The 25,002-nt window shown below is 38.4% G+C and overlaps 3 protein-coding genes and 1 long non-coding RNA gene across 10 annotated transcripts in view; 1 reads left to right on the top strand and 3 right to left on the bottom strand.

Moving 5' to 3' along the window:
• LOC143449416 (dedicator of cytokinesis protein 9-like) overlaps nucleotides 1-25,002 on the top strand; it is a 37,662-nt gene that overhangs the window by 11,175 nt on the left and 1,485 nt on the right. For 3 of the 7 annotated variants that reach the window (XM_076949615.1, XM_076949614.1, XM_076949618.1), the window contains exons 14-46: nucleotides 6-125; nucleotides 210-289; nucleotides 444-661; nucleotides 729-896; nucleotides 1,011-1,122; nucleotides 1,334-1,461; nucleotides 11,322-11,492; nucleotides 11,822-12,010; nucleotides 12,087-12,280; nucleotides 12,386-12,488; nucleotides 12,568-12,705; nucleotides 12,973-13,078; nucleotides 14,152-14,211; nucleotides 14,766-14,925; nucleotides 15,033-15,159; nucleotides 15,226-15,382; nucleotides 15,447-15,565; nucleotides 15,907-16,091; nucleotides 16,205-16,261; nucleotides 17,349-17,473; nucleotides 17,640-17,761; nucleotides 17,857-17,994; nucleotides 18,112-18,294; nucleotides 18,808-18,918; nucleotides 21,919-22,134; nucleotides 22,246-22,303; nucleotides 22,375-22,491; nucleotides 23,133-23,242; nucleotides 23,318-23,440; nucleotides 23,609-23,764; nucleotides 23,844-23,948; nucleotides 24,070-24,280; nucleotides 24,353-24,543. In XM_076949615.1, coding sequence (XP_076805730.1) covers nucleotides 6-125; nucleotides 210-289; nucleotides 444-661; nucleotides 729-896; nucleotides 1,011-1,122; nucleotides 1,334-1,461; nucleotides 11,322-11,492; nucleotides 11,822-12,010; nucleotides 12,087-12,280; nucleotides 12,386-12,488; nucleotides 12,568-12,705; nucleotides 12,973-13,078; nucleotides 14,152-14,211; nucleotides 14,766-14,925; nucleotides 15,033-15,159; nucleotides 15,226-15,382; nucleotides 15,447-15,565; nucleotides 15,907-16,091; nucleotides 16,205-16,261; nucleotides 17,349-17,473; nucleotides 17,640-17,761; nucleotides 17,857-17,994; nucleotides 18,112-18,294; nucleotides 18,808-18,918; nucleotides 21,919-22,134; nucleotides 22,246-22,303; nucleotides 22,375-22,491; nucleotides 23,133-23,242; nucleotides 23,318-23,440; nucleotides 23,609-23,764; nucleotides 23,844-23,948; nucleotides 24,070-24,280; nucleotides 24,353-24,543 — 4,558 coding nt within the window. The remainder of the gene's footprint in view (nucleotides 1-5; nucleotides 126-209; nucleotides 290-443; nucleotides 662-728; nucleotides 897-1,010; nucleotides 1,123-1,333; nucleotides 1,462-11,321; nucleotides 11,493-11,821; nucleotides 12,011-12,086; nucleotides 12,281-12,385; nucleotides 12,489-12,567; nucleotides 12,706-12,972; nucleotides 13,079-14,151; nucleotides 14,212-14,765; nucleotides 14,926-15,032; nucleotides 15,160-15,225; nucleotides 15,383-15,446; nucleotides 15,566-15,906; nucleotides 16,092-16,204; nucleotides 16,262-17,348; nucleotides 17,474-17,639; nucleotides 17,762-17,856; nucleotides 17,995-18,111; nucleotides 18,295-18,807; nucleotides 18,919-21,918; nucleotides 22,135-22,245; nucleotides 22,304-22,374; nucleotides 22,492-23,132; nucleotides 23,243-23,317; nucleotides 23,441-23,608; nucleotides 23,765-23,843; nucleotides 23,949-24,069; nucleotides 24,281-24,352; nucleotides 24,544-25,002) is intronic. The other 4 variants (XM_076949616.1, XM_076949617.1, XM_076949619.1 and 1 more) reach the window with 4 other exon arrangements.
• On the bottom strand, nucleotides 1,724-7,146 carry LOC143449417 (uncharacterized). Its single transcript, XM_076949621.1, has 2 exons — nucleotides 7,028-7,146; nucleotides 1,724-4,336 (listed from the first exon to the last, which is right to left on the bottom strand). Exon 2 carries the CDS (start codon nucleotides 4,306-4,308, stop codon nucleotides 2,239-2,241), a length of 2,070 nt encoding a protein of 689 aa, XP_076805736.1. The 5' UTR covers nucleotides 4,309-4,336; nucleotides 7,028-7,146; the 3' UTR covers nucleotides 1,724-2,238.
• Nucleotides 9,742-15,986, bottom strand: LOC143449420 (uncharacterized). The gene is made up of 2 exons (XR_013114563.1): nucleotides 15,859-15,986; nucleotides 9,742-9,991 (listed from the first exon to the last, which is right to left on the bottom strand). It is a non-coding gene; the product is annotated as an uncharacterized LOC143449420 (long non-coding RNA).
• LOC143449418 (uncharacterized) lies at nucleotides 18,913-20,616 on the bottom strand. Its single transcript, XM_076949622.1, has 2 exons — nucleotides 20,391-20,616; nucleotides 18,913-20,044 (listed from the first exon to the last, which is right to left on the bottom strand). The coding sequence occupies exons 1-2, from the start codon at nucleotides 20,535-20,537 to the stop codon at nucleotides 19,166-19,168; spliced, it is 1,026 nt and encodes a 341-aa protein (XP_076805737.1). The 5' UTR covers nucleotides 20,538-20,616; the 3' UTR covers nucleotides 18,913-19,165.

Raw genomic sequence — 25,002 nt, 5'->3', positions numbered from 1 at the left:
TGTAGACCACTTTTCTTGGATGACAAAGGACGTATAAACACAAGCGATTTTGACGTCGTGTACAAGCAAGAATCATCGAAATTGGCAGAAGAAGACTTACTGAAGTTTTTATCGGATTTTAAAAAGTACCCTTTGCGCGTTCTCTAAAATTATTTGGTTTTTAGTCGATATAATAATTTCTTTTTTACCCACAATTATTGTACTTGTAGACCAGACAAGCTTGCAAAACTCGAATTTATTGAATGTGACTTTCAAATTGGACTTGATACAGTGCCAACAGATTTGCCAAGTGAGTTGATATGTTAATTCGGTTTTGCCAACGTTAATTCTGTTCATTCAATTAATAATTAATTGTTGCACTGATACGTTTTCAAACAGTATGTTAAACGAGCGATATTGCTCCTGCTACATAATGTTTTTAACGGTTTGCCGTTTTTTGGCAGACATCTTAACGTCGACTTATGTACCGGTGAAACCTTACATTGGGCCCGCTGTGTCCCCTACAAAACCTGCTGCATTACCTTCAAATGAACCTGTTATCGAGGTAGACGAATTCATCTCAACTTCAGCTGCTGATCAACATCCCCATATGGAATATACCAATCATTGCTACATTTATCCGAAGTGTCTCAATTACGATAATCAGAAAACGTTCACCAAGGTTAGCATTAGACAGAGGTTATGCTTGCTCTTGCATATTTGCTAGTATAATCAACGTTGGTGCGTAGGCGCGGAATATTGCCGTCATCGCCGAGTTCAAAGATTCGGACGGCGAAGGTTCTCAGCCCCTCCGATGTTTCTACAAGAGACCGGGTCCCCCGGGAATCGAACCATATACCAGCCGGGTTTCCGCCGCTGTTCTTCATCATCACGAACGTCCGGAGTTTTACGAAGAGGTAACATTTTGCGTTTATGAGTGTGCGGTTGATGGATGGCAAGGTTAATACTATGGCCGTGATTTTATCTGTGGCGTTTGCAAAATATCTAATATTTATTAAATTGTGTTTCAGTGGAAACTGTCACTTCCAACTCAACTTCACCATGGTCACCACATTCTCTTCTCCTTTTATCACGTAGTCGTTGACATCAATGCAAAGAAAAAGGAATCAGCTCAGATGGAAGGTGATGACTTAATATATTTAACATGTTAGGTATGAAAAGTACTATATTCTCTTCTGCAAGTGATCGCTGTAAAAAACTATTTTGCCCCATTAAACAGACCTATACTACGTCCTAACAGTTTTTCCTGTCTCTTATTATGTTTGATATGATTCTAATACATGTGGCTACTGTGATTTGCTTGGTACTGCTTTATAAAACTCCTATTATGTAGTTGGTCATGCTTGGGTGCCCTTGCTTACCAAAGATGGTAGAGTTGATTGCGGGGTGCATCAAGTTCCAGTGGCTGGCAATTTACAACCGGGCTACTTGGGTTGGCAGGATCAACTTAATATGGGAAAGGTAAATAACAGCTTTTAATATGTTAATATGAAATAGCTGTATGTCGCATGACATGTGTAATAGCACGTAGCTCATTTGGTACCGTATTATTTCCACTTAAGTACCTTGTCATTGTGTTGTGTTACAAATATGATATTTTACTGCAGCTATGACTCAGCTGTGTACTTTTGTCTGATGGTTTTTAAAGTTTAGTTTCCTGTAGTCAGTCAAGTACACTGCTTCCTTCGTACGTTATTAGAAATGCAATCACTTGCCTTGTAGGAACTATATAAATTCATTTTAATTGGAATGTATGTGTAATAACGCTTCAAAAATTCAATAAATAGTCACCAATAACTGCTGCTTTAACACCACGATACCTATGCTTATTTTATGTGTGCTTTATCAATAAATACATACAGGAAAATAAAAAATGAGATATATGCTGGCAAAGGGTACATCATTGTGCAGAATAAAATATAAATATGTATAATACACCAAATATTACTGCACAAGCTGGCAATATGTATAACAAGGCAACTTCACTGATGTTGTGCTTATTGAAAACTGTATAATTATACAGAAATGTAAGAGCTGCTTGCAGCTTCAACTGTTTTTGGAGTTAGAAAATGCATTGAAGGTAATGGTAAGAAACTGAGGATCTGTAATATTTACACCTTTCTGACGAAATCTTAATATTATTGAAATACAGAACCACAGACCACTCATTGTAAATTGGTAAAGAGTAAAGATGTTATAAGTAAGTGGTTTGGGCCTTTGTGTGTTTAGGTAATTGTTTTAGTCATCTCCATCTCCAGTGATCATTGGGCTACCCATAGAGCGAAGGCGTGCTGCTGCCCTTCCCTTCAGTACTGTGGCGGGTCGCTTGCGAAGTGGATAGCTGATTCCAGCATGACTACGGACTGCTGAAAATCCAGCAGTAGCATCAACAGGTTCATCCAGCTGAACCGAGAATCCAGAAAATGAGCTGTAATGAGATGGACTGTGACCATATGCAATACCTTGCCGCAAGCGCACCCAGACAACATCGCCACGAGTAAGCTCAAGCACTGCACTTGTGGACGTTGTTTCAAACCTTGTGTCTTGGTTTGTTCCAGAGCTTACAATGTCATTGTTATGCATCAAATTGACATAAAGTGCTCCACTACTCCTACATCTGAGAATGTGAACATGGAAGACATAAAGGCCAGTTGCTGGAACTATGAAGCATCCAGTGGCAGATCTGTATGCTCCTCCTGTGTTCGTGAGGACATTGTCAAATGCTACACCTTGATTGGTGCCTTGCACACTATGGGACAATCCAGCCATAAAAGCAACTCTTCCTCTTTCACAACATCCTCCTCCTCCACTACTGACCCCACCCGATCTGCTGCTGCTGGTAGATGTACCAGAACTTGAGCCGATTGTTATTACCCTGCCTGGTCGACCAGGGGGGCCACGTTCACCTTTTTGCGCACCAGCATCACCTTTTTCACCTTTCATCCCTTTCATTGATAATTGTGGCATTCGACCTGGGGGTCCTGGTATCCCCTGTTCTCCTCTCATACCTTTCAGTCCGCGTGGTCCTGTTGATCCTTCCTCTCCTTTTGGTCCTGGAGGGCCTTGTAATGTATCTCCGTTAGAATGGTTTGGATTTAGTAATCCTCCAGATCCTGAGCTTGGTGGTCCAGGTGGACCGGGGTCACCTTTTGAACCTGGTGGTCCAGGCTGTCCGTCTTCTCCTCTTGGCCCTCTTATGGATGGCCCTGGAGGCCCACGTAAGCCTGGAAGTCCAATCCCTTGCTCTCCCTTTGGTCCAGGTCCACCATTGATTCCAGGTTCTCCTTTTATGCTTTTTCCAGGAATGCCATCTAACCCATTTTCTCCTTTTGGTCCTGGAAGTCCTTGAATGCTTTCTCCAGATTCGCCTTTGGGTCCTCTGGGTCCAGACGTTTGTCTGACAACCTTGACAGTTTCAATGTCACTAGAATCTAAACCTGGCGGGCCAGGTGGACCAGGAGGGCCGATTGGTCCTGTCATACCTTTTTCACCTTTAATACTTATACCAGGTTCTCCCTTTGTACCGGTTAGGCCAAGTAATCCATTTTCTCCTTGCATACCTTTCTCTCCCTTAAGACCAGGAGCTCCCACTGTTTCAACTCGAGTGTTTTGATTGAGCTCTTGGTTGCCGAATGTACCAGGTGGGCCTGGAGGGCCTGCAGGACCAGGTTGTCCAATTCCTGGATTGCCGGGTTCACCTTTCAGGCCTCTTGGCCCACAGTCTCCTTTGATTTCTTTTCCTGGAGTACCTGGTATGCCTTGAATCCCAGCAGCTCCTTGAATCCCTGGTAAACCTGGTTTTCCTGTTGCTCCTGGCATGCCTGGAAATCCAGCTGGTCCTTGTAACCCAGGTGGTCCCTGAGGCCCTTGTGGACCTTGCACTACGCGATCAAAAGTTCTTAGCAGCATTGTAAGATCTGATGGTGCAAAAGATCCACAATTGCATCCACCACAGCATGAGCAATGATTACCTCTTTGAGATTCGCATGAAGATGAACTACTTTCTGGTGAGGTCTCACAAGTTGATGTACTGGTGCAATTCGACTGGCATTCAATTTCACTATTGCTCGTTGCCTGTTGTGATTCATGCCGGTCATCATGCCGTTCTGCTATGTCTTCCTGGATTTCAACTTTCACAATGTTAGCATCATCAGCACTCTCAGTAGTAACTGTCCCAATGTCAGGGAGGTACACAGGATTGCTTGAGTATCTAATATGTGTTCGAAGCTCTTTATTCTCCTGATCCTCTTGTGCTGTTGAGCCTTGCAGCACGAAAATGATCAATAGAAACTGGGAGCGAGTAAACATAGTTGATTTGAGTCCCAGATAAGTTGATCTGCATAAATGAAAAGCATATTAAGTAAAAAATTCATGTATGAATGTTGTTAAATTATTGCACAACTGTCTTTATCAATTTCTGGATAATGTGGTGCCACTCAACAGTTGTTTAATTCGCAGTTTAGGAAGTTTGAAATTAACCATCTAATGGCTGAGGCAGTTTACCCCATTTTGGCCAGGAAATACCTTTAAAGTAATTGACCATGTGTTGTACGTGTCTACAAACATTACATGATGAAAAGCGACGTACATCATTTCATTATCATTTGCACATATTACACACCTTTCCGACAACTTAAGGGAAAAAATTGTTTGTTATATGGTTGTCTGGTTTAACTGACTAGAGGTAACTATCATAGGTGAGTGTGTTAAACCTCACAATTGGTGAAGTAAGTAAAAATGCTCTTGCTCAGTAGCACTACAACCTCGGTAAATATTTACATCTGTGGTCTTTTTATTGAATCGTTTTGGCAAGATCCACTTTATGCTCAAACTTATTTCTTTGTTTGTCATCCTTGTTAAACATAACCGTCTAACGAGGTCAAAGAAGCTTTTACACTGTGAAAGTACATTTCGGGAGCACACAATTTACAGCAACTAAAATAGTTGTGAATGGCTGTGATTTGGTTTTTGTGTGTTTGTGCAATCCTTTTCAAAACTGCGTGTTTACCAATCATAAGTTAGGCCATTCATCTCTAAGTAGGTGGATTTCGTGAGGTTATCATCAAACAATGTGTCATGCCAAATGGGTTTTTACTCTGCTCAAACTAGTGCATTAAATGTAATAAGATAGGAAACGCAGTAGGTAGGCAAAGGTTACCTGCCTTTGAGAGCAAAATAACTATCATTTTATCATGTTTTAGCTTCTGTTTATTAACTATTCAAAAGACATTCCTGTAGAATCTCAGTAGAAAGATGAAAAATAAATTCTAATTGGGCATGATGGATTATTTGCTTGCTACACGAGACGTTGTTTGTACAAAGTCTCCACGGAAAATACATAACTTCCATGAAATAAATGTTGTGATAAACCTTCTACCTAAATACAAAATTACGTTTTAGAGTTTTCCTTTGTTGTGCTGGATTCGTAAGAGTTACCAGAAAATTTCGACGTTTGTTTTTAACGGTTTCGTGGTCTTTGCATGACGAACAAAACATCAAATTGAAATTGGTTTCATGCAGCTGCATTGGAATGTCATGCTATTTATAGAATCCCTGATGTTCTACGGGATGACTGGCTACTAACTTGAATGTTGGTCGTTCAATGCGCTGTTATGTGTGGGTCATTGTTAAGTCTTGCAACAGCTATTCGGCGGTGTAATTTTAGTATCATTAGGCAAGGGCAAGAACATCTATGAATGCCAAAAGCTGCATAAAATCACTGCAGTAAGTTTAAAACCTTTTAAAATATTTTGTTAATACAACGTATATATGCATTCTTGGTCTAAAAGTGCACTATTTCTTCAACATTTTATTTACTGATATCTTACCTTAACGTGATTAATATGGGCATCGTTTCCTAATGTCTATTGTGATATGTTCTTGTTACCATAGCTTAAAGTTAGACGACAAGTTTGCCCTACTACCCCTGCTCAAAAGAGTTTTATAGCAGAACATACCTTATCAGTACTTCTTTATTTACACAATCGCGTTTGCAAGAGTTACTGTTTGTGTTGTAAGTTAAAAGTAATGCTTAGTTTCACTGACACTGATAGTGAAGTTTTTGATATTCCAAAAGCATATATTTCAATACAGTATCATTCATGAAGCATAATAAAATAACCTGTCAATTAAATACTATAGCCACCCATATTACTTGGGAAATAGAACCTGAACAATTTCATCAAAGCAAGAAGCTTTCGTATCTTTTCCATACTTAACTACCTACGGTCTCATTCGTATTCCATTTCTTATTGGTCTTATTCCAATGTTTTTGATTTTGTGCCGGTGTTGAACTTATTACGTAGATGAAATTAGTTTGGAAGCCCGTAAATTCCATCAAAAAATAAAATTATCACCAGAACAAAATCAAAGACGTTGGAATAAGACCGTCATTGAATGGAGCAAGCCCATGGGTAATTGAAGGATCAATTACTTGTGGAAAGATGCGTTGTCTATAAAGCGTGTTCCTTTTTTAACAGAAAACTATCCAGAAAAGCCAAGGTTTGTGTAGCTTACATTTTGCTTACTGGGCATCTCATAACCTTTGTAGAAAAAGTGTGAAAACATGTGCGTCATTTACTGAAGAATTCGACACTTTGATAAAACCTTTATAACTGCGTTTTGATCGTTACCATATAAATCCTTTTCATATGTCAACGTGCCATGATAACGTCGACCTTTAAAGATAGCACTTGGTTATAAAAATGATCAAACAAAGCTATCAAATTTATTATTACTGTTGATTAAAACATTCAAAGGAATTTCATATTTATTAAACTGCCAATAACAACATCACCGATTACAATTACAAAAATACAAACTTACGTCAAGCAAAGTAAAACTTGATTTTAAAAAGTTTTAATATATTTTGAAAGTAGTTCTTGAGTAATCGTGATGACTTCAAGTGCACGACCGTTAGTGCTATGTTTTTCAATAGTGCATACTCATAGGCATAGTACGACACAAAATAGTTGAAGCACTACATTAAGGTCTTGTCTAGCGGTAATAGTATCATGCAATTTGTTACCTGATTTCTTGTTCTTAAGATGCTTTTACAGAAAGTAATCCTTCAACGCGATTTAAATATATAACAGGCTACTCGCGAGGAATATCTGCAACAAGAACGCAAATTTCAATGAGGAAATGTGTGTTTTGAAAAAATATCTGTCTTAAGAGATGGGTCTTGTCACTCTCTGCTACGTAACTTGAAGTTTTTAATGACCATTTAAGGCGAAAACCATAAGTTAAAGCCATTTCTGTTTGCGTACAGAAGGTCCCGAGTAAGGAGAGGTATTCAGATAAAGTTTAATACACGATATATGCTGAAATAAAAATTTTAACCGCCCACTTAAATATTACAACATTCGCTCGGTGACAGTCGAACTGTTTGTCAAATCTCGGCATTTTTTCATGACGTCAAATATTAAACGTCAGATAGCTCATTATTATGCTATGAAACGGGTCGTAGTCCTATAACTTTATGATATAACTTGGCTAAAACTAAAAGACTCGAATATTGGCAGTTTTACGTTACATTGAACCACAAAATGGCGTCCAGCTGCAGTAATCCGAACAGTAAAATTCAATACCATATAAAATATTTTATAACTCAACATGAAAAGAAACTTAAAATCTTTAATGGTCGCAACTCTTTTCGTCTTACTACGATTTTGTTCCTACTCTAGCCTTCACTGCAAGCTGTGTGTTCGATAAACCTCGTCTCAGTCTCCCCGTAACACTCGACCTCCGTAAAAGGCTGGGTGTTACGGCGTTTTTCTCGATACACTTGGAATCAGCGCATAACACGGTTCCTATTGTTCACTTCGTGTCCTGTCGTTGAACCTCGTTTACTTGCCCAAGCCCCAATCCCCACACTGGCATTGCTCTATGTGTGTACTTTGCACCATGATCATTCACATACCACAGGACTCGAAGCACTTAGGCTATGATAATGGGCCGTGGTGCTTGTATTCGACGCAAGGATCTTTAAAAGCCCAGTTTTGACAACAGTTGGAAAAATCTTTTCACGATAAAAAGTCAAGAGTGCCACCAAAGCGCATAATTAGATTCCATTCAAAGAGCAAACATGGATTTTGTGGTGTTTCACCCTTGCGGAACTTAACTTCACGTGTTTTACGTGTTGTCTAACCCATTGTTGGCACGTTCTTCTGTGTGACGTCAACTTAGCATTTGCATAGTGATCACCATTCATGTTGCCAATTTTTGTTTAATCAACCGTTGTAGCTATTAGATCAGTTTCAAATGATTCGAACCTGTCATGAAATAAAGCTTCCTTTTTACTGAGTGAAGCATTGATATCGTTTTCCCGACGCCTGCTTGCTTGTTTTTTTCACTTTCAGTTCATAATGAACAAAGTTGTGCCAGTTACCGACTTCGAAGGTAATCATTATTCTGTGGAGCATTGCATGTGACACTGTTAGCTCAGTTCCGCTATTCTTGAAAAGTCTCCCTCGAAAGCGTTGTTATGTGAAGAGAAATGCTTCTTCTTGGAGTATTAGGAAATGGCGTGATTTCTTTCAAAATTTTTCTGAATGATGTTTTCGATAAAGTAGTTCGCTGGGAACCCTTGTCGTTGTCAGTAGTATTTGACATTTATGCAGCGCAAATTGATTCAGTTAGTTGTAGTTCAAAAGCGATTATAATCTTGCGCGTAACTTCTGATTAGAACGCTTACGCTTCTGTCTCAGCTCACAGCCTAAGTTAAAGGCCAATTCCATCTTTTTGTATTCAACGGCAATCGAAGTAAGGTACTTTCTTAAATTTTGTTTGCAAATGGCGCGTATTGTCATTCGCATCAGGCTTTCTGGTTGTCTCTGCGTAAATACGAACCCTGAACACATCTTGATTGAATGAAATGTTTGCACGTCAGCTCACTGGACGCATTTTACTCGTTAAGTAATAGATAGGTCGCCTAAGTTTTGGAATGCGTCTTTTATCTTCTTGGTTTGATAAATATGCTTTCGCCTACGCACTGAAATCGCACGGTTGCATGTTCTCTTGGGTAAAGATTATTTGTTGTATGGGTGTGTATATTCTGTTGTTTTCTTCATATTAAAGTTAATGTGATTTGTTAAAAACATATTCTCCCAAAAGTTGACGAGCTTAGTTTTTCCAAGTCTTGCATATTTTTTGGTTCATGACAGCGTGGTGCAATGGATTTGCTTAATGTTCCGTGTAATCGCACGATTTCTCAACGACGTCAAGCTGACTTTATTTTGTGCTTGGCACCGCCCCCTTTCGTTTTCAGTCACCACAGAAGACTTTCTTTGGAAAGCTTTCCGGAAACGACAAATATTTTCGTAGCATGACGTAATCTCATTCTTCATCACTCGGCTCAGTGTCTGCCCGCTTTCGTACAATCGCACCATTGGTTGCGCAAATTGGCACACGAGTTAAACTGACTGCGTGATGGTTGTACTGTACTACGTTCTTATCTGAAGAAACAAACAATTTGCACAATTGCAACAACGTTTGCACACTTAGACTACTACAGAATAATCGACATTCATTTATTGAATAGTTGTTAACATGACGTACACAGTACTGGGATGAAAGCTTTTTCACAACTTTTATTAGGCGTTTAAATGACGTTAGTTCAGGGCTTCTCAAACTTTTTTGTTCTGCGACCCCATTTTAGAAAAGAAATTTCTTTTCGACCTCTTGATGGGTAGCCTACAAGTTAATGGTATTTAAACAATGAACGTCCTACCACAGATCTCCAAATGGTAATTCTGTGTATTGCAAGATCAAGCAGATGTACACAATCCACGAAAGTAAATGTAAAGTGATAAAAGAACGGCACAATGGAAACAATATAGCGAATAAAAAATTAACAAAAAAACAAATTAATTTATGAAATTTGAATTTGTTTCACAAGGCGGTTACGACCCATAGTTTTCGAAACCCTCCGTTAGATGAAATTGTGCTTAAATTTCAGGGAATTTCTTGCTCTTGTGGTCACCTCATCAATCTAAAAATATTTTTATTTTAGTCAGGTTTAGGGAAGCGCACTAACAAATATTCAAGAAAAATGTTTTTACTTGAAGAAGTTAGGTACTGGTTTTGATTACGTTTCAGATTTTTAGAAGTGGTAAACCATTGCTCTGAAAATTGTTAAAAAATGCAAAACATATGCCATTAGAAATAGGAATATTCATTATGGAAAATGTACAAATCTTAACGTAATCTTGCTTTTCAATACCGGTACTTTCACAGTCGCCTTTCCACTTAAACGTTTCCTTTAATTTTCAAAGTTTTTTCTTGAAATTGAATTGCGAGACTCCAGTTAAATGTAATTTAACATAATTTCTTTAGTAGCTTGGATATGGAATGGTTTGCTGGTCATATCCTGTTGATTTTCTGTTTTTACATTCCTGGTATGGCGTGTCGACAACCGGATTATAATAATCGCATTCGATGTTCTTTTTCAGTTCGGGATATTTCAAAGTTTGTATAACGCATTCCACATGCGCGTGTGCTTGGTTGCCAACTAACAGAACGCCTTAAAGCAACGCGTTGCTGGCAACTATTATTATTCGTTATGCTTTATTAAATACCCTACGTTTTTAACCCTTGCGTGACGTTGATCAGTTCCAAACAATCGGTGAAAACTGGCTATTTCTTGGCAATCGGATGCTAATTAAGGGCCCAACAGCGCTTAAGCATTTCTCATACGTGAGCGACAGTTACCACCAATCACATGGTCAACGGCGCAGTGATGTAACGACCTTTTTAAAACTCTTATGCTAGGAAAAGTGTTATCACCAAGCACCCACGTTACTTGGCTTTGATGTAATTTGTGACCTTCAGAAGAAAGATTTGTATTTGTTGCACTCTTCATAGAGTGGCGATTTTGTTCACTTTCGTTACATTGGAATCGGTATGTTAATAAATTTGATGCCATAAATTTCAAAAGAAAATGGGTGCACATTACATACCCTGTCCACATTATGTGTATCCGAATATGAATTCATAATATGCTATACATGCAGTGTGTACTGTTTAGCTTAGGTGTCTGTTCTCATTGACCCGTATAACGAGCTTTTGTAATTTATCATGTTCTAACTTTAAATTTACTTCACGTAGTGCTTAATTCCACATACCGCTTGACCTTATTACCCGAACGATTTCGTAGTGCAAATGCTTCCGCCGGAAGTTTTCCAGAATTCTTGGTAAGGGTATTTGCCTTACCTGTGGTCGCCAGCAAGTTGTACATTTTTAGCCGCAATTATATGGTGTACATAACGGTATATACCTAGACATTCTTGGTATATGGCTAGTAACATGAATATTTTTGATAGCATAACTCGGAAATAAAGTGGGTTGACGGAGGAAAACCTATTTTTCGTGTGAATCTTTCTCTCGTGTCATCGATATACACGGAAGATGCGCACATTCACAACTTCTTTGAGGCAGCACAGAGATTTTCGACCAACACGACATCAGATCTTGACATCATCAAATACTGCAAAGTAAGTTTCACGATAAATCATTTATTTTGACCTGTTAATCATTTCTATCAGCGCTTGTTTGTAGGCTGAAACAACTTAAATAGCTCTGCACTATGACTGTGAACGAGCTCTTTGGATTTCCTCCAGGTGTAGGTGTTCGATTCTTGGGGAAAAATGCTTGTAATAAAATGCTTTTCTCAAAGTCTGCAAAATCCGTAGTTTAATTATAGAAAGAGCATGGTTTGGAAAATGAAAGGAATTGTTTCTTAACTTTCTTCATACAGAATTTTGGCAAATTTATTTTATCATGCCATCTTGTTGATTTGTGATCTGTTTTTCTTAATTCGCAGGGACTTTTGGCCGCCGATCACGGCGCAATAGTCCGCTATCTTCCCACGATTTTGAAGCAGCTATTTTATCTTCTCACGGCAGAAGGTTTCACAGGTGATGGTCAGCATAACTGCATGAAAACTCTTGTTCATGTTGTCGACACTTGCTTTGCAAACGGCCATGAAAAGTTGCTTCAGCAATATATCAAGGTATGTTCAGCGACACATTTTTTGTTCGTTTCTTGTTGTGGTTGAAACAATGACTTTCTTTACATTTTTCTGAAAGCACATGTTTGTCACTGCGCCGTGGAAAGATTATAAAAGTAAGACAATCCATGAGGAATTGGCGCAGGGAATGACTTCGTTACTCCGTCCGTCCGCCACCGATTTTCTCACGTCAAACAAGCTCCTCTTGCATTCCACTTTTTTCTTTGAAATCATTGTCAAGAGTTTATCTCAGCATTTGATTAGCACAGAAAAGTAAGATTTGTCAGTAACAAGAGTTACGTTAACAATATTTTCCGTAGACGTTGAAGCGCTTATATTGTGTCTTCTAGCAATTGCTACATTTTCGTATGTCTTTAGAATAAAAATGAAGCGGAACGAACGATTTCCAATGTCATTTCAGCATGCTGTGCAAAGTTTGCTGACTACAACTGTTCCTCATCATATCGTTAAAAAATGGAAGGTCGGTGGTTGTGTGGTCAACTATGTCTTGTCTTAAACGCGGCTAACCTGGACCTGACCCGTACTTTCTTTCTTCTTAGACCAATTACACCGAAATTCACAGCGCTAACCTCAGCTTAGCCATTTTTGTCAAGAATTGCTTCACATACCTTGACAGAGGTTTCGTTTTCAAGCTGATAAACTTGTATGTGGACAACTTTAACCCTGGAGATAGCAAGGTAATGTATAAAACATAATTTATGTTCATTGGACTTCAAGTCGGATCATTTACACGTTTCACCGCCTTCTTGTTATTTTTTCTTATGGAATGTGGGTTAAATATTTCCTGTGAACTGTGTACTATGCTGAGATTTTCCAAGGTACCACTTGAACACATTTTAAGTGGAATACATTTGCTCTATTAGTAGGTGATAGGCGATTTTAGTGAAGCGAGCTTGTGGTTGTTTGTGTGAATGGTAAATCACCGATCTGCTTGCTTTTAACAGGTCCTGTTTGAAATGAAGTTCGAGTTTCTCCGAGTTGTATGTTACCACGAACATTACATTCCACTCAATTTACCATTTGCTTGCAGTGCCAAGAGTCACAAAAATGGTAAGTTTTTAATGCTCACTAAAAATTTTGTTTACACGGTGAAATATGGCATGTATTGTATATTACGTATGCAGGATTCGAAAATCCTAACATTTAAAACTCGTTCTCTACCAATGATCTGCTATTTTATACAGATACTTGAGTGAGACGTTTTCAAGGAATTTGTAAAATTCATTGTGGTACTATAAACAAATAAGTAAAATGGCTAAATAAGTAATATGTATATTCCTTGCCTTGGTTGGTAGTACGTTTCAATTGGACCTTCTAGCCGCTAGAAGGGCGGGCAGGGGCGGGCAACATACGGCCCGCGACGGGATTTTGAGCGGCCCGCAGACAGTTTCCGGTCTTACATGATAATGTGGCCTGCGGCCAAATTCTGCCGCAATCCCTGTATTGCGTCACTGAATAACTCCAAGTTTGCCAACCTGAGAAAGATGGCCATGAATCTATCAGGCCCGCCGACCGAAGAAGTTGCCCGCCCCTGTGTTAGGGCTACTGTTTCTATTGCTGCTAGAATCTAGCGTATACCATTATACCTATTCCAGAATAATCCCACTAGGACATAGGTATCGTGAAAATCAAAGTATTTACTTTCGATGCTGCAGAGAATTTTTTGATAGTGGAGATAACTAAATTAGTTGAGTTTAGATGAATCATATTCTCCTGAAACGACTGTTTACTTTGTTTGGGCTATTACACTAGGCCTCTCCTCGAAACTGATTTCTTTGGCAAAAAGCGTTTGTTAAAAGACTTAGTATTGTAGGATGGTCTTCACTTGTAACAGTGAAATTAAGCATAGTTCTTGACAAAAGCACGGGCATGGGGGGGTGTTTATTTTCGGTGGCTCGCTTTCCTATTAAATTCAGATGTATGCATATTTGCAAAAGTTCATGCGGTGGCGTATATTTATATTTGCAACCTTTATCCGGATTCTTGAAAACAGGGTTTGCTTGTGCAGAAATCGGCCCAACGTCTTTGTGACTCATCAAGCCATATTTATCAATTGATTTCGTAATTACTGGGCTAGAAATGCTTGCTTTTTGATATTCTGGTTAACTTTGTGCCACTTTTAGACGATAGTTGGTGGATAACAACGGGCAAAAGTAAGGCTCATGAAAAAAACGCGCCAAGAGGTTAGAGCCACCAACTTTTTCTATACAGTTAATCCTGACCGCTAAATAGAGGTCAAATAACAACAGTCCTAATAACGCTTCTGAGTGCTATTTGCTCCATTACATTGCAGCAGTTCGTTTGTTTACCAGCAAGCTTTCTGACTAAATTTACCTTTCGTTTGTAAAATTTGTGCTTGGTATTTGAAAGCGAATACAACAGTATTACGTTTGCACACGGCGTCGATTACTGTTTGCCGTTTAAATAACGCTGAAGCATGTCTATTATGTAAAGCCCGCAGTCTTCACTGATTCTGGACCGCAAATATCATTCATCTTTGCATGACAAAACTGTTACGCTTGATTAACATGATTTGGGCAGTACTTTTTTAAGGTTTATGATGCCTCCTATCTTACTAAAACCGCTAACATTTATTTTTCTATCTTGGAAATACTCGCAAAATTGTTCTTTTTGATGTTTTTTTATTCTCGTTTTGATCGGGTTGTCGAAATGCGATTTTAAACCTCCTTACATGTCCGTATGTTACTTAGTAATTAAGCCATGGTTATGCTTTTAGGTTACAGTTACTGCTTGGACGACGAATATTGTCGCGTTCACTTCTTGACGGGACTTCTCATAAAAAACATATGTTCTGCGATGTATGAAGCACCAGATGTTCGGACCATAGCCATTGAAACCTTCCGAAATATTTTGGCCAAACATGTCTTCGACAACAGGTTACAGACATACATTTTTGTTATCGTATAGCCCACCACCACACGTAATGCCGCTTAATGTGGGTGTTAGTGTCACATGGCGATGTGCTGAACATTTTGTTCATTAGATATCAGAGCCGTGAGCAGCAAAGTCGCATATCAGCATTGTATCTTCCCTTCCTTCGTATACTTTTGGATAACGCCGGCAGACTTTCTGTAGAAGCTGAATCTCCAGTAAACAGAGATGGATCTCATGTACTTACTAACGTTATCTAAATTTTTAATGACAGCTTTTTTTTGAGGACTAACAATTGTTTTCAGTCTTCTCGTGATGATCTGACTGACTCTTCGACGCCTACTCGCGGTGGTGTTGATACGTCATCCATCAGCGCCAGCTCCTTTTCTATTCCTCCAATTGGTGATCGTACCGGAAGTTTAAGAGCTCGTTTTCCTGATTCATCGTTAATGAGCGCCATCGGTAAGTGTTCAAAATTTAAGCTTCACTTGGATATCAGACGTTGATTAAAATGTTTTCTCAACAGCAAACCCTGGAAGCAGTTTACTCTCAAGAGGTTCGAGAGGCTCACTAGCTGTAAATGACAGTAATAGTGTTAATGCTTCACCTTCGCTCGACAAAAATGTTGACAAGAACCAAGACAGGGTATGTGAATTTTAAAAGTTGGCAGCTTTCCTACGTTTGATGTTACATTGTTCCTATAGTGGCTCATCAATCGCCCTTGGTCTTCAGTACGAGCAATACGAGTTTATAATCTTTGCTGCGTTTTAAGATGCAGCTTTTTTATGATGTTTCCTGCTGTACCTTGTGCGTGATGGTTATTTTTGCAATGTTTTTATATTGCAATTACAAAGGATATTAATGCTATTATCATATTGTAACATTACATACGGTACTTTAGTAAAATCAATCGTTTTTTTCCCAATTTGTCCTCTTACTTTCAGTCAAATACGGAAATTTATTTCTTGTGTTGTCATTACGTGTAGCTTCCTGCTCTCAGTATGACAAGCACCACCAGATTTCAAGGAACGGACATGCTCGATGCGTTGGAAATACGTAGCTTGCTCCTGTGCTTCTTGCACGTCATCAACAATCTGCCCAGTGACGCTCTGCACGGATTCTGGAAAGATTCTACAACCGAAGAGCAGATCGACTTTTTCGAAGTTTTGACGTAAATTTAAATCTCCTGCAAACCGTTATGATAACGGACAGTTATTTTATAAATATGTAAATAACGAAAACATAGACCACAGTTATACTGTAATTATATTAAACATTTTCTAGAATGTGCCTACATCACTTTCGCTATACAGGAAAGAAACAGCATTTCCAAGGCATAAAGTAAGCGATTTTATGTTGATTGTTGGTTCATTTTCATTAGCAGCTTCATGTTTTAGTTAGCTGTATCGTGCATGCTGTTGCTTATTTGAAAGTTTTTCTCTGCTAAGTGAAAGGTTTTTTTAACGTTAAGTAATTTATATCCAGGGTTGCGAGTTTGTGAAACATGGCGACCCATTTATGATCAAACATCAATAATAGTCTCGTGATCAATAAATCTGCCCTAGTTTTTAAAGTACTAAATTCCTACGTCATGATAAGCATGTGTACTTGTGTATGTGTATAAGCATGTACATGAAAACCGCTCAAACCAGTACCCATGCTTACGCGAAGACAGCGGAAAAATCCAGTTGTTATTCATCGCCGTCTAGCTTGTTAGCTTTGGCCAATGTTTCATTTGCACGTCTATTGATTTTACGTGGCAAGTAAACCAATGCACACAGAAAAGTATTTCCACAAACATTGTTCATTTTACTTTACCAAATCTCTTCAACTGTCACGGTCATGTTAGGGACCTCTAATCTATATGATTGTTTGTTTCAGCTACCTTGGCCTACTATTTATAAATTGACAACGATGTTTTGCAAATCTTTGTTGTTATTTTTATACCGTTCGGCCATGTATTGGTCGTAGCTTGACCACGATATATTTTCAACCTCTTTATTTTTTATTGTTTTGTGCGTTGATGTGCTGAGCCTCGACTGGAGGATTTTTGTTGCTTTGTGCTTAAATCTGATCGTGCAAGTTAAAAATATGGTAAGCAACATACTGTATGATGCATGCTTTTTCAAATAAGGTTTTCTCTGATCGTTTACGCTGCCGTTCTTCTGGTAGATATGATTGTTTTTCTTTCATTATACCGATTAAGCCAGGTTCAGTAAAAACCAAGGACATAGTTTGGTAATTTCCAAACTTTGTCATATCGATGTCATTAATTCTATTATCTCTTGACGTCACATTGTGAGCGCTTACAGTAGGTTGTTAAAACGGCATCTTGAGCATTTTTTCGCACGCCAAAGCATGCTTTGCAGTCCTTTTTGAACGAATATTGGAGTGACAATGTGTTGAAATCATTGTCATTATATTGCAGACTTTGCTCGTTATCCAAAATTAGCCCCAGCAGTAATAAGTCCAGGACACTTCCGGTACGGATTCGCTCATCCACAGCTCATCAATACAAGCACGTCAGCCTGCTAGCTGAACCTATGGTTACTCGTGAGTATCCTTATATGGGTTTTGTGACAATTTTGCATAATAAATTAGTGTATTTCTTTTCTATGCTTTTGTATTTCAAGTTGTGCAAACGCTGCTTACGTACAGCTATGTACTTTCGCGAAACAAGACTGTACAGTGTACACATTACAACTGTACACATTTACAGAAGCGTCACACATGGTGGATGACCATGAACTAAGACAACTGACACTGCTTGAAGCTAGTCTTGCTACTGAGGTGGGAAAGATTGTGCTAGACATGTTGGCAGAGTTTACCAGGCAATACAAGGTACTATCTAGCGTAGTGGTTTTTATTTATGCATTATGCACATCTTAAAATCATGACCAATATTGAAATACGCTGTGATTTCCTTAAAATCGTAGAAACAATTGCAAAGTCGTGATGGAGACAACCCTCTGATGACTAAGTATTTTGCTGTTCTTATGACATTTCTTCAAATAGGCCAATCGGAAGACGTTCTTAAGCATGCATTTGCGTCTCTTCGACTTGTACTGTGCAAGGTTTGATGACGTTATAAACCTTACATTATTTTTCCGCATTTTTGCAAGCAGTGCCTCCATGTTTTTTTTGTTTTGCTCAGTTTGTTGATGTATCAATAAAATGTGTATACTTTTCAGTTTCCGAATGTTCTCTTTCGGGGCTACGCTGAACTGTGTGCTTCTCTAATATACCACGCATTGAAAGCTTGCAACTCTCGCTTATCGTCGACTCGTTCCGAAGCTTGCGCGCTGCTATACTTACTCATGCGGAAAAATTACGAATCAGTTCCTGGTCGTAATTTTGTAAGGTCACACCTGCAGGTAAGGTTGTAATTGATTTCAGTGCTAAGCACGTGCTACGCTAGTACAACAATACCTGTACATGATTTGAATGGATTTGAAGTTTTGTATTGCCACTGAAACTACTTGATATAGCTTGAATTTCATTTTGGTTCGCCTTGCGTATATATCGCTGTCATGTCTGAGTTATTTATAGATTAATAGATGGTATGAATTCAGAGAATCTTTCCAGCATTATTAGCCAACGTTACTGCGTTACTTTGCTTTTCCTATTACTTTTATCACGCTTTGCTTTGCATAGAAGCTTGATATTATATGCTCACGTCTTTGCAGTAGTAATTAGCTCTGCACATCTTGTTAAAGAGAACAGTACATTATTACAAATACATTTGCTTCTATTATCCATTGTATTTTCTTTAATAAAATGCGTTGTCATCGAAATTACATATTAACATATGTAATTTGCATATAATATGTTGATGAAATGAAAATGCCTTCCTGCTATTTAGTATAAAAATTTTTTATCTTCAACAGATGATCAAGTCGGTATCCCAGCTGATAAGTGAAGAAGGAATTGGCAGTTCCAGGTTTCAACATTCACTCTCTGTCATCAACAATTACGCTATAAGTGACAAAGGGATGCAGGTAACATCATCCTTTAACAGCCCACATGGCATTCGCAACATGAATAATTTACAGCTTTGCTTTGTTTCGTAAGTGACATGCACATATAGCTGACAGGAATTATTTTTGATTTCATTTTCAAGCCACATTCTGGGCTTAATGAAGTTAGTGGTCTGTTTTTCTGCGAGAGCTTGCACGGGTGTATCACATACATATTCGTGTTCATATTTGTTTCTTTACTGCTAAGTTGGTCACATTTCAATCTTCATCACGTCTGTTTACGTTTTGTGAGATCCGTAGCACGCCCGCCACTACTCTTGCGATTTTTTATACTTTTTTCGTTGTCTGAATCTTGTGCATTCAACACGGTTTTATCATATAGGGCTTTCAGAGGAGATTTATGCTTTTTGTTTTTTCTTGCTGGCAATGAGTAATTATCCGCTCGACCAAGAAGTTTGGCCAGATGATTTGCTGGAAAGCAGGAACTTGACTTCTCTTTGCAGTCGTCTAAACTAAAGACCTTCCTAGTTGGCGAAAAGTATTGGTAATTTGAGATCATTTCGCCGTCAACTAATACCGGTGGCGTCAGCACGTGTTCTTTGCTTGTGCTTGGTCGAGGTTTGGTGTGAGAAGAATTTGCCGGAGAGGTGTTCTTCTTTGCTTTTAACTTTGACGGCAATGTGCTGTACAGTTTGTCTCCTATGGAAGCAGATTTGCTTTTGTCCAAAAAAGTGTTAAATCCACCATGCTCGTGTAAAAGGTTACTTGTTGAAGCGTATGGTCTGCCCTGTTGAAGCTTTGTTTTGGCAGGAGACGTGAACACGTCATTTTCCTGTTGTACTAAATCGATGTCGTAAATGTCGTCTTTCGAACTGTTCGAGGTGGAACCACTTTTAGTCCTTAAACGATACGGAGAATCTGACGCGCTGCTGTTGCTACGATGAGACAACTTTCTCTTAATTGATGTCTGCGCTTGCTTGACGGACAAACGGACTCCTGATGCTGATTTTGTGCGCCGAATTCCAACTGTTCTGTTTTTTTCCGCGTTATATGGACTTTTTGTATCTGAGCTTGGGCCACTTTGCTGCGTTTCTTGTTCTTCTCTGATCGTTTCGTGTTTTGGTGAAAACTCCCGCAATCGCGATTTCTAAATACAAAGCTTCTGATTGGCTTTTTTAAAATGAGGCAATATAGTCTCAGGTGATAGCTATAGTATTCGTAAATGAATACTTAGCCAGGATAAACATGAAATAATATTGTTCATTCCAGAAGCCGAAATTTATATGACCGGTGTCAAAATACTAAATAACAACAAAAATCCGTGTAAATTCGTACCATCACATTTATTCTACCATGTAAAGAGATCTAATTGGAACGGGACTCGGAATATTTGTTACATAATGTTGTGGGTCATTAACTCATTATGATATCATCGGTTGATCTATGGTAGATTCTAGGTCCATACATCAGATAATGTAAAAAACATTCCGTACCTGTGCTTCGAAGTTTGTAATTAGGTCATCGTACTCTTGTTGTAAATCCCATAAACTACTTCCAACTTCACTGCCAAAATGAACCATGAAAGAACCTCTCCATCGCTTTTTCTTACTGCTTGTAGGCCTCAGAACGTCGGTGCTCATCTTTTCCACTTTTTTTCTTTTTTAACAATTTTTGTTGTTGTTTCCTGTTCTGGTTTATTTTTAACTTTATGATCTACATACAAAAAGCTGCGTACATTATCAAGATAATTTCCATTCTACGTTTTGACTAGCTACCCTAACAAATACAACAGTATTTCTTTTTTCCAATTTTAATTTAAGCTGCCATTGCATATCGTGCGACTATTAAGTCGACTTAATACAAATCTGCGTAATTTCCAATTTTTTAAGAACTGGCCGAAAATAAAATCCATTTAGGGTTTAATTATCTTGCTTCCGGTCTCTGATATTGATGTAAGCGTTTATGGCGGGCTGCCAGCAAACCTTTTTTGTTAACAGCCGGCTTAGTCTAAGACTCTAAGTCCATACCTGACATGACTCTACGTTCTACATAAGTAACATACCATTTGTTATATCATGAAAGCGATCGTTATAGTATTATAAGGCTTTCTTAATACGGTCTTAATTACTTTGATAATGGCTAGACTTTCTATATGTTCTATAAATCTATACTATTAATAGTGCTATTGCTGACGTATTTAATCATGAGAAATTAGCATTGCGTAGAAGTTCTTTTTTTTCTGTATAAGGTTAACAAGTTAGTGCTAAATGTCACGAGTATTATGTTGCTTTCAACATATTTCTTGCTTACGCACGGTGCACCATGCTATGTGCTTCCCATGGCAGATAAATTTGGGGCAACTGACCTTAGTGATCAAGGTTAGTGCATATTGCCGTTGTCACGATAACTCTAGCAAAAACACATTTATAAAGTACTTCAAAACTAGAAACTGAATTAGCTTAAAACTTGCCACGGAGTGTTGAATCGTATAACTGTAATGTATCTATTTGTCCACTTTCAGTCTATTGCAACTAATCACATCATACCAGTCTGACCACATGAGTGCATTATCTATTTAAATTGCTCTAGAATTTGCTACATGGTAACCTTTCTGGCTAGCTAATAAATTATTTAAGCACACAGTAATTCCTCTACATTGCGTCAGTTGTTTTGCAAGGAAAACGTTGCAAAACTTTTGAAGAACTGCCTATTTAGGCTAGCTTCGGGTGGTTAAATTCATAAACGTGATACTGCAATGCTGTATGCATATTTCCTTCTGCGTCAAATTGCTTCGTGCTTTCTATTTCAGAGTCCTCGGCTTAAATACAGTCTGTAAATAAATTACGGCTACTACACAATACACATCCTTCCCATATCATATTGCATGCAAGCATAGGCAACGTGGTGTGGCTATAATTCAAACTTATCTTCTTACAATGACGCCTGCACTTTAATATAGTATTGTACTTCAACTTTCCAATACGCATGATACTATGTAATATATTTTGCATACTTTTATAGAGCACATCTTTTCCGATTGAGGTGAAGGATTTGACAAAGAAAATAAGAACCGTTCTCATGGCTACGGCTGCCATGAAAGAGCATAAAGATGATCCAGAAATGTTGGTGGATTTGCAGTGCAGTCTGGCCAAATCGTATGCGGCCACTCCTGAACTACGGAAAACCTGGCTTGAATCAATGGCACGAGTACACGAAAAGCACGGCAATTTTTCTGAGGTTTGCGTAAACCATTAATTCAATGGATGTTTATAAACATATATGTTAAAGCAGTCTGTTTATTTCACCAACAAAAGAGAAACGGTGATTATGACAACTGATTGTTTGCAGGCAGCAATGTGCTACATCCATATAGCGGCCTTGGTGGCAGAGTATCTCAAAAGGAAAGGTAAGATGAGTAAACTGCAAGTATATTTACTGGCACTTAGAAAAATGTGTGAAAAGGCCGTGTGTTTTAAGTGTCCATTGCAACCGCCGACTTGTATTCTGGCCTCTCCAGCGCTTTCGTCACCAAACTATTTGGCGGCACACCTAATTCTGATAGCAGAATCTCAGCAGAGTCTTCTATATTAAGTTGTAAGTTTGCTGGTGCAATAACAATTTGCGTTACTCACTCAAATTTTTGAACAATCGTGTTATTTACAACGACTTCGTTTCATACTAATGGTATTCAAATAATCACGTCTGGAAATAGCTTGATTGGTTACTTTAATTACTACGTTAACTGACCATGTACAAGTACAAATTCAACTTTCACAACTCATTTGTTCGTCCATATCGAATATACAGACATGTTGGTTGATTTTAATTTGTTCAAATTTTATTACAACCGGCAAATTTTCGATTGCATGCTGTACTATGAGTGAATGCTGTGTTGAACTGAGTCAAGCCACAACCTTTCATTCTCACTTCTTGTTAATTTGACCAATTTGAAAATTTATGTGGTGCCGCGATGGCAGTTTGCAATTAATCTGCCGGAGTTGCTTTTCGATCTTGGCTCGACTGATTGCATTTAAACTTTACTTGGGATATTAGGGCGTGCTACCATATGCACTCGCCGACAATACTATACCCATTAATTCTTAAAAACAATTTTTGCACCACGTTTTTCAAGTATTTCGAATTAACCGTAAATCACACAGGTTTCATAGAACATTATAATATCAAGTATGTTTTTCATATATGAGATCTTGATGCAGTTCAGTGCTATTTTACAGCCGGCCTAGGGAAAGGGTGCGCTGCATTTCGAACTATATCGCCCAATGTTGAGAAGGAGGAATCCGCACTGAAGGAGGACATCGGCATGCAAGATGTGCAGTACAGCGAAGTTAGAATTTGCGAAACCAATTGTTTTTTGTTTTTGTTTTACAAATCTGTGAAATTATTTTTACTTTTATGATAGGATATGTTGATTGACTTGCTTCATACATGTGCCGATATGCTTCAAAAAGCTGAACGATACGAATTACTTGCGGCTGTTTATAACATGGTCATTCCGCACTTTGAACGAAAGCGTGATTATGAGGTTGGTACAACTACATTAAATATATGCTGTATAATCGAAGTAAGTAGGTTATTTGCTATTTATGCTATTTTACTGTTTCTAACATTTCAGGCATCATTGCTACGCGTCTAGAAATTTGTGAAAAAAATCCGTTTGTCAGTAAATGTACGATTGTTGATTGTGTTTTAGCGATTGATTTCCATCTATGGGACTTTAAAAACCGGTTACGAGAAGGTTACCGAAGTCAACAGGAACGGAAAACGGCTACTTGGGACTTACTTTCGTGTTACGTTGTACGGGCAAAGTTGCTTTGAAGAAGAGGATGGCAAGCAGTACATATATAAGGTGGATAGAGCGCAGGCCGCAGATCTTTGTTTTGTCTTAGCTCTGAAATTCTGACTTTATATCTTTTTATTCTTTAAAGGAGCCGAAGCTTACTCAGCTGTCCGAGATATCACACCGGTTACAGCATATGTATGGCAAGAAATTTGGGGCGGAAAATGTAAGGCTTATCCAAGAGTCGGGCAAGGTAAAATGTTTCTTTGGTAATTTGACGTAATGTGTAGAAAAGTTTGAATATAATGATATCTGGATTAAAATATTTGATGATTGGTAAGTAGTTCGATAAAGATAAGAGTATTGCTGTTCAGGTCAACCGCAAAGAATTGGATCCGAAATTTGCTTACATTCAAGTCACCTACGTGCAACCTTACTTCGACGAACATGAACGAGAGCAACGGCGGACGTACTTTGAGCAACAACACAACGTCAGAAACTTCTTGTTTGAGACGCCTTTTACCCCTAGGGGGCGGGCGAGGGGTGATATTGACGAACAATGGAAAAGAAAAACCATTTTGACCAGTAAGTGAAGCTTGAAGCAATAATATGCAACGTAATATTGTTAGATATTCCAATAAACTCTTTTTGCATTAGCATCTCATAGCTTCCCATACATAACAAAGCGAATACCTGTGACAACCACGCGCAGTTTCGAGTTGAAACCAATTGAAGTTGCGTTAGATGAGATGACGTCAAAATGCAATGAACTCGAGCAGTTGATAACCGCAGAACGGGTGGATCTGAAGAAATTACAACTGCGCCTTCAGGGATCAGTGAACGTGCAGGTGGATTGAGAAACCGTTTTACAAATAGTCAAAACGTTGCAGTAATTTTTTCATCGCCTGTCATTGGGAATTAATTCATCCTTACAACTGAAACACGCAAAAACTGCTAAAAAATTTTAAACAAAACTGGTACGAAATCGCATAAAGAACACTTCGTGTTTTAAGAACCGTATATACCTTTCTAGTTTATAAGGTCTATAAAATGTTTGATGTGATTTCTAAGGAAGCCTATACAAATTTTGAAATAGTTTTTTTGTTCAAATACTTGGTCTAATACGGCACAGCAGTCTTACTCTTAGTCAAACAGAATAAATAAGACTGAGGATGCCTAGCTGTGGGCAAAATATGTTTCATTTTAACACCTTATATACAAGTAGACGCTGGTTTCAATTTTACATTTTACGAATTATTCGATTTAGTATTAAAAGAACCTTGTTAGGTATTTTAGATTTTGGCTTA

Source organism: Clavelina lepadiformis, chromosome 3 (genome assembly GCF_947623445.1).
Source record: "Clavelina lepadiformis chromosome 3, kaClaLepa1.1, whole genome shotgun sequence".
NCBI classification, from domain to species: domain Eukaryota; kingdom Metazoa; phylum Chordata; class Ascidiacea; order Aplousobranchia; family Clavelinidae; genus Clavelina; species Clavelina lepadiformis.
The sequence above is the reverse complement of the archived record's forward strand: the minus strand, read 5'-3'. Positions and strand labels throughout refer to the sequence as shown.

What these genes read in the sequence shown, in the direction of transcription:
- LOC143449417 (XM_076949621.1), bottom strand. Translation starts at nt 4,308, where the DNA reads ATGTTTACTCGCTCCCAGTTTCTATTGATCATTTTCGTGCTGCAAGGC.
- LOC143449418 (XM_076949622.1), bottom strand. Translation starts at nt 20,537, where the DNA reads ATGAGCACCGACGTTCTGAGGCCTACAAGCAGTAAGAAAAAGCGATGG. An exon ending in TTACAAACTTCGAAGCACAG is followed by an intron (nt 20,045 to 20,390) that starts GTACGGAATGTT and finishes CTTTGTATTTAG; the next exon opens with AAATCGCGATTGCGGGAGTT.